Below are 13,148 nucleotides of genomic sequence, written 5' to 3' on the forward strand. Positions count from 1 at the left end.
GTACTAAAAATGGAGTGATGATAAGATCTGTAGCCACTTTACCCAGGATTATGTTGGGAAGCATGATATTTGAAAGGCAAATGCTGTTTTCTTCTTTTTGATACTGAGATCTGGCCATCTGTTTCACTGGCATTTTCTGTCTGTTGAGAAAGCTACTTGGTAATCAACCAGAGATGATAATCTGAGTGAAAATCTATGCTTTGTTACTGCCAGTGAAAGAGGTGAATGAAAGCAGAGATGCACCATATTTGCACCTTGCAGCTGATGTTTCACTCAGTTTTTTAAAGGACTCAGAACTTCAGCTACCTGAATATTTGAAAGGCAAAATGTACTGGCACCATTGCTTAATCTACAGCAGTTTTAGGAAAGAAATAAATGGCTTAAACTTTGCTTCTGGTAACACCAATGTAAAGTAGGGTAATTCTGTTTGATAGTGTAATGCAGATAAACACTTGCATTTAAAGGAAGCTAGCTTATGAAGTGGCACCAGGATGTGCATATTGGCAAAACACTGGAAGCTAAACTGCAGAAGCCATGTGCAGACACTATTCCTCTATATTTTAATTCCCAAACTGATAGAGTACATGAAATACATCAGTTAAATTCAGACAGTAAAAGGGACAAACAGTAAAAAGACTAGATGTGTGCCAATATCTAAACTATTACTGAATAAATTTAATGCATGCTAGAACAACTTATCCTTGATTATTGCTAAAATAGCCTTAAATGTTTTTCTCATATTTTAGTGCTGTAAAATCACTTGAGCATGAAAATAAGTACAGATATAAAGCTAAGGATTGGGTGGTGGGAAAAAAACACAGTTGCAAAATAACTACCACACAAGTAGCACGTGACTCCCTGGAAAGGCTAAATTCCTCTCGTGGTCAGGGGAACAGGGGAGGACTGTAGGCTTTTCTGACGTTCTACTAGATCTGCATTGGTTCCATTTGTATGTGAATCTTTTAAATGACTGTGATAAAAAGGCAGCCTGAGGTCAGTACTATAGTGACAGTCAGGACATGGTTCACTTGCTGGGAAGGATACTGCATTTTATACAGTCTACTTGCCATAAGCAGCTTGGAGATGACTTGAAGTGAATTGAGTGACCAAACTCCACCCAAATCTGAAATACTTTCACTCTTCAAGTGACAGTCAGAATAATGACATTTATAGAAATCCTTGGTTTTGACTGTCAAATTCACACTGTGCAAAGGAAAAAAAAATTCTTCTGAAGGTAGCTATTACTCCAGAGAGTCATATCTTGGCTGAACTGAATTGGGATAAAAGTTATTTACATTTATGCATCTAACAGATCTCACATGGAAAAGATTATCCTTCTCTTCGACTGTTCTCAATGGTGCAGGGAGCATTGACTTATTTAAGGTGTTAGTCCTAACTTTCAAAACCATAAAGTGTGTGGGGCTGTGGGTATTCTGTGGGATAGCATGGCAGCTGAAACTAGCTGATGAGGAGCACTACTAACAAAAAGCCCTTCAAAAAAAAAAAAAAGCAAGAGCTTGAAAAAGCTAACCTCCAGATATTGTAACCTGTTTCCCCACTCTTCTTCAGAGAAAGACCTATCAGTGATGATGTATCAGTTTACCTAGGCTAAAAACATAACACAACATATACACAACATAAACACAGAAGTATCATTAGTACCATTCACCATGAAGTCTTCACAGAACTTACATCAATCTGTATCCAACAGGTTTCTGAAAGCAGCTGAACTAGTTCCTTCTTCTGAAGCCCTTGGCAATGCCCCATGCATTGATCAGTCTTTGAAAAAAAAGGTTTTCCTCAATTGATTTTTCTTTTGGCCTATGCCTTACAATTCTTGTTTGCATATCCCCAAAGCCCAGACTTTTCATGATAGTTCAAAGAACTCCTTCTGTCGAGCATCCTGAAAACATCAGTTAAAGCTCATTTAATCTTTTCTTCAAGCAAAAGGAATTGCAGTTTCCATTCTCCATGAATTAAGCATCCCTGGTGGCTAATCCAGCTAATTTTTACCTCTACAGGAGATGTGGTAATTGCTTTATGAGAATTCTCAAAAGCAACTGAACTGCTAGGCACATGGCCTGACTGCAGCCTTGTCTTGCCTTCCCACAGACTCACAGGCTGACCATTTTCAGTCTGCTGTGGAGCTGCCATTGACAGCCTGAATATCACTTTTTTTTTTTGTTTGCTGAACCACAACTTCCTATTCTTTTTAGCTTTTTTGGGGGGTGGGAGTGGGTAGGGGGGTGAAGCACTTCTCATTTCAGCTTGGTTTCTCTCTGCTCTTTCTAAAACTGTTTGCAACTGGGCAAACTTGCTGACATGTAACTTTTCCAGGTCTTTGAAGATTATTTTTCAAGGATTTGTGTTCATGAACTCTGCTTATTTTAGTTTGTCCTTTTGACACCAGTTGTACATGCTGCAGCTGACAGTTCCACCCTTGGACTCTGTCTCAATATGTGTATGAATGTCAGTGATTTCTAATTCAGAAGTGTATGGGGCAAGGGCTGAATTTCTGCAATGAAGCCAGCAAGGAGGAATTGGAATTAACTTGCACTTAGCTATTTAGTGTGGCGCAGTCTGAGTAAACACTAGCATTACCAAACAATGACACAATCCTGACAAGCAGCTGTTTTAAGTTCAGATGCGTTCAATTTTGTGCCATAAAAGTTGAACAATGAATCATTTTCTTAAGTTATACCTGACACTTTAACACAGACAGGTCATTTGTATGAGATGCCTGAAGCTGGTTTCCAATATTTGCTATCCATCACTGGATAGCATGTGATCTAATCGTACAAAATCCAGTTGCATATGTCAGCAAAGTGAGATTTTCCTCCTCAAAGTTTAAGGGCAATTTTCTCAGTAGCTGAAGCAGTTGTTTCCTTTGGCATGACATCCAAGAGATTTTGTCTCATTAGCAGTGTAATTTGCTCTGCCTGCTGTCCCTTACTTCTCACTATCTTAACCAGTCCCTCTTCAACTGGACCTGATGGTCCTGCAGTTAACTGAGTATCTTGCAGCAAAGGACAGCTGCTGGCTCCTACCGCAGCTTTGGGCTCTGCTTAGCCAAGCAACACCACCTGAACCTGTCTGCCTTCCCCTTTAAACAGGGCATATGCTGTAGCCAGAGAAACGGTTTTTGTTGTAGGACTCTCTTAAGGACTAGCATCTGAAGTTTGATTTTAGGCACATTCCTGAACTAGTATTAAAATGTGTGTCGTTTTAGGCTTATAAGCACAGTGAACATTTTATAAATTTAGTCTACTCAGTTTCCACACTGGACAAGCATCCAGAAATACTTTGGCAGAAATGTGCTCTGAAGAGTCAGCAGCCTCATGTGATCTAAGAAATGTTGGACAATATGGCTTCTAGCCTATTGACTAAACTGTATTTTAGCTATCTCACTAGACTGAATAACCAAGCATTATGGTCCAATCTCCTGCTGTTGAAACTTCCCTGCTTGTGCACAGTTGCCATCTGTATTTTTCTACGCAGATATGAAGCAGTACTTGACCTGGAAAAGCTGCTACAGAAAAGCAGTAACTATTTTGGCATCTCAGGCAGCAGTGACAGATGTATTAGTCAAAGACAGAGATGGATGATACCAGGAAAAGTAAGAAAATTGAAAGAAAAAATAAAAATATTGGTACAACTGTTTGGTATCAAAGTATCAATAGCAGACATGCACATGTGCTTTATGTGATAATTTGCTATGAATTCAACATTTACAGGATTCATTATGGCAAAATTCCTTCCTTTGGCAGCTTCAGGAAATGTACTAGTTTTCTTTTGGAGAACTGGAATACTGTGATGGATTCCCCATTGCTAAAAAAACAGTACTATATATTTCAACTGTGGACTTAGAAGTATGCATCATATCCTGTAATATAAAAACTCAGTCAATAAAGATCATGAATAAACAACAAACAATAGATAAGCCAAAAAAGGGGAGATATAGGGGGTAGTGCAGAAGGAAGAAACCATACACACAGAATTTTATTAGACACTGGAATTCCTATCAACTTTTTAGTATTTTTTTTCCCTTTACCTTTATTATTAAATAAATTGTACAGTAATTACACATTGTTTAGTGTTGTTTGTACAAATCCTCTTTGCATTTGGTGTTACCAAGCATCTGGTAACACAAACTTCACAAGGCATCGGTAAGGACAGATGCCTTACCTTCTTTTGGGCTCCATCTCAAAATCTGTCACAGCAGCTAGTAGCATTTGTACTTAGCTCTTGTACTTTGTCTTTTGTTTTTCAAACTTTTTTTTTTTTTTTTTTTGTGTGTGTGTGGCATCCTTGATTCCAGAGATGTCCTGGAGTCATCATGTATGCCACCAGAGCCAATATTGAATAGCAGGGAGTGGATTTATCTTTGTATTAAGAAATTTGTATTCTCTCTGCATACCAAGGGGAAGAAAAATTACTTGTTACAAACAGAAGCTGGAAGTAAAAACTGTGTCCAAAGTGTACAGAAGTGAATATTTCACAACAGGACTCACATCTGGAAAACCATTTTCTACATATGAGAAAAAACATCCTCTTCCCACTAGTACTTTTCAATTTACTTAGGAAAAGCTTAACTGTTACAGATTACAGTTGTGAATAAAGTGAAGGGAAGGGATTTTGAAAAGTCTTCCTGTGAGTTCTGCTGAGTGTGTTTGAAAGGCTGTCTCCTGCTCTTGGTGTTTTACCATTGGCCTTAACCACAAAATAATATATATTATCTCCCTAAAGATCACATAGTGGCTGTTAGTCCTCTGCTGCCAGATAATATAAAGGTAATACAATAGGATCAAGCGCCTATGAAGCTCATTTGATTAAAATGCATGTACATAAAGCAGAAGACATCCTACAATCCACAGATAAAGAGTATTTATCAATAGATTATAAACCACTTCAGTTCTTGGGTATCTCATGTCATCCTGTATCATATGCAAATTCTTGAAATAGCAAGTGTGGGAAGTGGTAATTAGTGATGGGCCATAATTATCTTTTTTTATAACACTGTAACAGGGCTGCAACACCCCCTCTTTTGGCACGAAGAATATTTTTGTTATTTTATTCTTGCAGCTTATGCCTGACTACGGTTAGGTAGTAAGTATGAATTATTAATCATCTTAATTACATCTGTAACATGTAATCATTGATTATATATTTGAGATAGTGAATATTACATTTATATTAGAACGGAGCTCATTCAGCTGTGAATGATATTATGTTCATACAAAATACCCAAGTTGTGGAAAATGTGTACACTGAATTCAAGCTTACTGAGGAGCAAAACAAATCCCATGACAAATCCAGAAACTTAATGTTAAGTAATTAGCTTCTTTACTGTTTTATGTACTATTATAAATGTAGTGATTTAAGATTGAGCTTAGCTTTGTCTTTTGGTAACAATTTTGGTGCATGTGACACTGTACAACAGAGTAAATGCTATCAATTTTCCCTAACATGTTACTGAAAAACAGAACATGTAATAAAAGCTTAATTTTGCTCTCTTTTGGGGAAAAAAAAAAAGTGTCATGTTGACAGAGAAATGCTGCTTGTATGGACAGCAGATTATATTACTGTGTCCCAGTACAGTCATTTATGCATCTCTCCATAAAAGCAATGTAGTGTTATGATGTCCCATCTGTTCTCCTCTACTATGACATCTTCATTCTCCAGTACTCATCCATGTTTGCCCTAATCATTCAGCAATACAAAAATCCCCAGATTTTCCAAATGGTGTCATAAGGAAACTATTGCTTTACAGGTCTGATTATAACCTAAAAAAAATGAAGGTTTTGCTATGTATAAACTGCTGAACAAAGCTACAGATTGAACTGCTGCTAAGTATACTCGCTATGTTTAGAGATGTGCTGGCTGACTTTTAAGTGGACCTTATGGTGTTATATGGCATTATTGGTTGTGTCTAAGCAAATACTTTTAACTGACAGAGTCCAGGTCCTCAGTCCCCTTCCCCGGAGCAGAGTCTTCGAAGCGCACAGAGAAGCTTGACTCGACTTACAAGAAGTTTGGAAAATTTCAGCAGTAACCAAGCATTTGATGAGCTGTCTCGGGTACATCTGCTTGGTATTTTGCAGACTAGGGGGAGCTCACTCCGACTAAGTTGAACAGTTTATGTGATAGCACAGCACTGAGCCGAAACCAGTGTATGGTATTTCTCCTCGGCATACATTAACTCAAGAAACAAAACCAATTTCATCATGTTATACACAACATCTGGGTAACTCAAGCATGGGTCAACAAGCTCACACCTGCTCATAATTCCCAGACAAACGTTAAAAATACAGAAGGGCAAGGGATGATATTAAGCAGAGAGAATTGCAAGGCAGTATATTTAAGTGATAATTATCAACTAAAAAAGCATCTACAATGGAAGAACTGGGAAAGATAACAACTTGAAAAAAGAAGGATTGGAGGCTGTGAATCACTAATTGAATAGCAACATGTTATTGCAAAAATGGGCACGTGTATTCAAGAATATGGCTTGTAAGAAGCAATTTTTCCTTTCTCTCAGCAGTCTGAGTTTGGACAGTAAGCTGAATTCATAGATGTTTAGATGAATTTGAAAGAGTCTACAGGAGAGTAAAAATGTGAGAAATTATCTAGAATACATGAAAGGCTAAGTGAATTGGGACTGTTTAGCCTGAGAAGAAAGAATGAAAGAGGCACACAATAACAACCATCATTTGTAAAATGCTGTTTCCAGCAGAAGGGAGTCAGGTTACACAATTGGAAGAACTTTTTAAAAATAAAGATAGAGAGGTTCTGGGCTGCCTGCAGGTCGTGGAGCCTTTGTTCTTGGAGCTTTTTAATAACTGGTTAGCCAAATATTTGTCAGGAGTGATATAAAGATAACTGATCCTGCCTAGGCAGTAGAGGATGGACTACATGTCACCTCAAACTCACCTTGAGCTCTGTGATTTTATGGAGGGTAGACAAGAACAAGTCTGCAAAATACATCTCAGGCTACATGTGGCCTCTCAAATGATTTAACTGGAAAAGGATCACTCGTTCACTTACTTGAATGTGCTTTGGAAGATCCCTACAACTATCTGTAATGTTCACTCAACCTACCAGGAAAAAATCAAAATTAACTCTGGAAAATACTTAAAATGGGAACTTCTTTAAATAGTATGATTCTGAAAGACCACAGAGGTATAGCCAACGTACTACAGCTTCAAAGAAAGGCAAACTTCATCAGAAAGTTACTGCAACAAATTATTCATTCATTCTCAAATAAACATAAAATTAAAAGTAAAACCAGAAAGAGAATTCAAGCTTACTGCTTCACCAGTTTTTCCAAGGTTTCCTTGGTCTCCTTGCTCTCCCTGTTAAATGCAGAAAACAGATGATGTAGTTCATTAGAAAAGTAATTCCTTTCATATGTGTATACTGAAGTCCTCTATTTTCCTAGGAGCCTCTTTATTTTCTAAATTACATCTGTCAATTAAAACTTTAAAAGCTAAAAAGCAACCAGCAAAAATTTAATTTTGTCAGTGGCTAATTTGGATTTTGTAAAAATGTCCTAATGTATTTAGGACTTGCCCACAAAAATTAAAACTATGTACTAAGGGCTCACTAAATACATTAAGTCAGCAAATACTATAAATTAATGATTTAGTTTTTATTTAAATCTTCCTTTCAGCAAGTTACCTTCATTATTTCACAACTGCTTCAAACGTAAATGTTACCTGTGCACACTATTGATAACTTTAATTTTGTATTGAAATACTAGGAAAACTGACATTTGAATGATATTTTAACAAACTTCTCCCCCTTCCCCCAAAAGCTTGGAAATGGCATTAATTAATTCTGTTCTCCTTAATCACATCACATTACATAATTCCAGAACATTTTGCTATATATTTTACAAGTGGAAGCCGGGTGTATATGCACTATTAATTATCTGGCTACGACTATAATCTCAACACCCTGATGAGCAGTGATTTGGGTACTGTTCATTCAAATTACAACTCAGCACTGAGGAACTCTGCTGCCACAAGCTCCTCTTTCAAATTGCAGTACTTCATCTCACACCCCTGTCACACCCCCGAAATCCTGCCAGTGCAGGAACTGCCCTGTGTCCCTTGTTGCCCCCAGGCCCAGCCACCCTCACATTCCCAGGCAGCTAGATCTTATTTTAGCAGGTGCTGTCTTTGCTCACACATCCCTGTCTCCTAGGGATGCATAATTTCCTTCTTTTCCAAAATGGGATCTTGCAAGAAAGCAGAATCACCGATACGATATACATTTATACTATATGGAAGCGTGTGTACTCACATCCTTTTTCACTGGCATGCCACTGTGTATAGTAGTGTATAACTGTACACAGTCGATACTCCAAACACATTTTATTTCATACATAGAACCATCACTTACCTTTAAACCTTCCAGTCCAGGATCACCTACATAACCTTTCTGTCCTGGTTTTCCCTAAAATAATGATTAGAATAAAATACTGTAAATATTTTATTTTTAAAAGATAGTTTCATCCCAATTTCTGTTCTTATCAAAATATGTGCACTCAAAAATGTACAGTTTAGTAATATTTAATAACAACATTTGAAACAATTGTATTTATAAATCTACATCTGAAAATACACTGTTGATTATTACAGCAAATACTGGCACAGTAAGCAGAATCTGTGTCGACTCTTACAGTGGTTAACACTGAGAAAAAAGTCAGAACCCAAGAACCAAACACATTTCAATTTCACTTTAAAAAACATATTAAGGAGACAAAGAAAAGGCAAGGTCACGTTCTCTCCTGGCTAATTCCAGTGGAATAGGGACTCACACCAACAGAATTTAATGTTTAGACTTCACGGACTGGTGTCATAACTGTCTTTCCTCAACCAGAAAAAATCAGCTCAAATATCCTCTCCTCTTTGCTCACTGAATTGATTATTTTAAGCCCCACTTCTTTCCACTAGTATTTTGCTATTGATAGATGTTGTACTTCCTCTACAACATAAAACAAGGCTTAACCATTTGGTTAACTGAACACCATAGCCCTACCTAGACAAACTTTGCCCATATGCTCTGAGGCAAAGACTCAAGTCCAAAAGTAAAGGCCCAATGGACTGGATCTGGCTCTTGAGCAAGTTGCTAGTGAGATTGCTGAAGCCTGACAACGGGAGAAAGAAAATTAATTCAAAATTTTAATGATTCAGTATAAAAAGATGCAGATTTTTGCTAAAAGGAAATTATCAGCTGTTGTTCCAGCAGACTGAATAATTGCACTAACATGACTCCATAATGAGAGCTTTCCTCTCCGCATTGGCTGTCCTGAGACAAGAGCAACTAAAGCAACAGATAACAAATGGGTTTCTTCAAAAAAAGATGAGATTTTTCCATTTGGCTCTTTTGCTCTGGCTGCTCTGTGCCTGTCTTTCAGAGCACAATATGTGTGTGAGTTTCTGGGCATCTGAGAAATTCTCTATATGGCTTAAAATTATATTGTCTTAGAAGATTCCATGACTTCTCATATTAAACCCTTTTTATCTCTCTCATTCTCTCTCTGCCTGAGTGATTTCATCTTGCCCTACAAGTTCCAACAAATATCACTGCTTTAGGAACATACTTTTGGTTTTGCCAGTGGATTAGAACATGGCACAGACAGGAATGTAGGGAGAAAAGATCATGAAGAGAAGTTCCAAGCGACCCAGATAAAGCAAGTCATGTCTTTCCACAAGGATTAGAAAAGTGATGGGTTTCTGCAGGTTACTACAGGTTAACTACTTTGCTGCGAAGAACCTTAAGGTCTTTCTAGAGAGCCAGACTGTAACGTAAAAATATTTTAAATAAAAATCTGTGAAAGAAAACTAGTGGCCACTATTAACTACCTTGATAATTTTAGTCCCAGCAGAACTGAGCTGGAGTTATAACTTGTAAAGGTTTCTTGGTTGTAGTACCCCAGCTATGTACTAGCTGTGAAAGACACACCACAGATGCAAGTTGATCAGAAAATGGAACAAGTGGGTTTAACTGGTAAAGCAATTTGAAACATATGGATTTCGCTTTAAACATAATGCAATACAACTGTAAATTACACATGCAGAAAAAGCCACCGACAGAAGGTTAAACTAGGGATGGCTGATTTTCTGCTTGCATGTTCTGCCCTTCCGTTTCAGGAAACAACAACCACCTGTGCTTCCTTTCACCTCACAATGGGTTGATAAAGGGGTGTATATTTTAATATAAATATCTCTCAGTATCACTCTATTCCCATCCCTCCAACAAGCTCCTCACATGCTTTCAGCCCACAGGAAGGCATATGCCAACCACTGGGGGAGTGGAGCAGCTTTGAGAGCACTTTCCTCTGTCTTTAGGAGGAACTGCTCACCTTATGACTATATAAATACCAGCTTTTTTTTTTTTTTTTTTTTAAACACATGCATCTTGGAAAGGAATCAACTTGCAACAATTCATTTTTACATTCTGGTTTAAAACAATCTCTCTCCCTTTTGAAGACATTTTCTGCTTCAGCAATGAAGATACAAATAAAATAATAAAATGCACCAATGCTTGCACTGACTGAGCTGAGCTACACTGACAGTTACAGTGTTAATATTTGGATAGCCTTTGAGAAAGAGAGTTAATTGGGAAGAAACTGAATAAACACAGTCAATTCTTTAATGTGGCATCTACTGTGTTTTCACAGGACAAATAAATACTAAAAAAAAAATCAGCATCTTTTGATTTAGAGGGATTAATTTAAGAGAATGTAAGTATTTGACTTTGGAATAGAATGGGTGGGAAGGTTTGGAAAGTAATGAATGAAAAATCAAATCATGTGATCAGATTCAGCTCAAAAAGCTCTTCCTAAATTCAAACAGGCTGAACTCTGTGGAACCTGAGATATATCCTGAGTAAGTGAGGAAGCGTCCTCAGTTTTGGCTCCAGTTGTTTCAGACACATGGGAATTCTTTTCCAAGCTAGGACCTGAGAACCAGAGAGCAGGTTCATATTCACCTTCTGTTCCAGTAAAGGATGATCTGTTTTGCTGGCAGCATTGGTCAGGTGGGTCCCAGGGGTTTTTGGTCTCATGCATGTTTTTTAAAGCAAAGGTTAGAAACAAGGTGGGGAGGTGAGGGGCAGGGACAGGAAGAGAAAAATTAGGTGAAAGTTTATGGCTGCCTGCTTGGCATATGCCTAAACCTGAAGTGGGGGCTGAACACTTTGACCAGACTACACAGTAGAAGTGTTGAGGAAATCCAGAAGCCCTACAAGACTATTACTGTCCAAAAGAAAGCTAGAACAGTTTCATAAGAATAATCAAAGATTTACTATATATCACCTACAAGGATACTTTACCTAGTTGAGACAAACCCTAAGAAAGTCAGGATAACAGTGACTGAAAAGAGGACTAACCTGTTAATCATGCCTACAAATAAGGTCTGTAGGACAGGAAGCAAGGTTGTAGCAAGACAGGCACAGGCAAGAGTTTCAGATAGAATGGCAAGACATTAGAAAAACCATCTGTAAAACAGGCAAAGGACTGAAGCAGATTGCCGAGGAGAATGAAGAATCCCTACCCCTGGAGGCTGCGAAAAACAAGTTAGAGACACATCTGTCAGCTAAAGGCATAGCTGACAGCTGATGGTGCCTTGGGGCCATGCATGGCCAGACCACTTCTTCAGGTCCCTCTCAAATACCTCCCCTGCCCCCACGGCTATTTTAATTAGTACAGTGACAACACAGTTTTGACAGCACGTACTTTCAGGTGTAGCATTTACTTTTTTAAACGCCTTTCATGGAAAACAGAAACAAAGCCTATGTAAATCAAATGACTGTGCAATTGCAATCAAGCAAGCATAATTTAAAAAGATGTGTTTAGCAGCTTACTGACTCAGTCCTTCTAAACTACATCGGATTTAACAGCTTCATGATTGGGACTGTCTCTCTGCAATGTAATCACACAGTCTGTTACAAGCAGGAGTGAAGAAGCAAGGACAAGTAGAGATGGGAGCAGAGTTCAGAGCATCAGCGCGAACGAGTTGGCCTGGAGCTGTGAAACAGCTGGAGCCAACATAAGCTGTAGAATCCAGGCAAGAACAGATGGGCCCTGGGACAAGGTGGAAAAACAGGCAGGGCTCCCCATCAAGCAAAATTCTCATTTATCCTACCTCTAATTTCAGGAGGGGATATTAGCCAGCAAGCTACTAAAAACATCTGGAGATGGCAACCCTGGGATCCACCTCAGATCCACACATTCTCTCAACAACTTGCTGAGAGAGAGAAACCAGGGAGCCATAAGACATGCCAATGATGTGCATATTTCCCATTGAGAGAAATCAAACCCAAAATAATTTAGGTCAAACTGACCCAAAATAGATTAAAAATATTTCCATTAAGTTACACAAAGATTTTTCCTTTTGGGTTGCTTTGACACCAGCTGATGGTGGCCTGTTCATGCCCGGTGACACAGAGAATGTGAAGGTGGGTGTCTCGTTGCCCATGAGTCACCCGCTGCAGCAATTGCCACAACACAATATGGGAGATGCTGTCTAGCCATGAAGCCCTGCCCAAGGAGGAGACTCAAAGGGTGATGCAGGCAAAATAAAAATTTCCATGAAACTCTTGGCAGAAGCTCACGCAGATTAAACTCAATATTGAACTGAATCACAAGGCGTTTTGAAATTCTGTTCAATTTTTGGCATGTTTTCCTCAGATGAAAACAAAAAAGTTTTGAGGGTTTTTTGGGGGTTTGTTTGTTGGGTTTTTTTAAACACCTATTCCATGTGGCAAATAAGCGTTTTAATATATATTTCTAACAGGAAGCAAATTCCCAGCTTTGACTAGCTAATGAACAGGAGAAATGACATAGGACTATATCCACTCTAGAACCAGGAAACAATGGTAAAGACTTTCCCAGGTTCATGCATGAATCTGGGAAGTCATCCAAAATGAAGACCAAGCCAGTCATTACCACACACACGTAAATCAAGTAAGGGCAGAAGACCATATTAATTTCAATAAATTTAGCGACACTCCCATAGTCCCTAGTGCAGGCTAATATGCATTTTTAGCTTAGAGTTTTTCCAAAAATAAGCTTCAGGTCCACTAAAATACTCTTAGACACTAGTACATTTTTTTAACTAACAAGACTGGTTGTTAGTTTT

At 38.3% G+C, this 13,148-nt stretch overlaps 1 protein-coding gene across 1 annotated transcript in view; it reads right to left on the reverse strand.

Annotated features, from left to right (window-relative positions):
• Positions 1 to 13,148, reverse strand: part of COL24A1 (collagen type XXIV alpha 1 chain) — a 149,113-nt gene that overhangs the window by 60,956 nt on the left and 75,009 nt on the right. The window contains exons 25-26 of the mRNA XM_074877236.1: positions 8,404 to 8,457; positions 7,308 to 7,352 (exon numbers count right to left, since the gene is read on the reverse strand). Coding sequence (XP_074733337.1) covers positions 7,308 to 7,352; positions 8,404 to 8,457 — 99 coding nt within the window. The remainder of the gene's footprint in view (positions 1 to 7,307; positions 7,353 to 8,403; positions 8,458 to 13,148) is intronic.

Source organism: Strix uralensis, chromosome 8, assembly GCF_047716275.1.
Source record: "Strix uralensis isolate ZFMK-TIS-50842 chromosome 8, bStrUra1, whole genome shotgun sequence".
In the NCBI taxonomy this organism is placed as follows: domain Eukaryota; kingdom Metazoa; phylum Chordata; class Aves; order Strigiformes; family Strigidae; genus Strix; species Strix uralensis.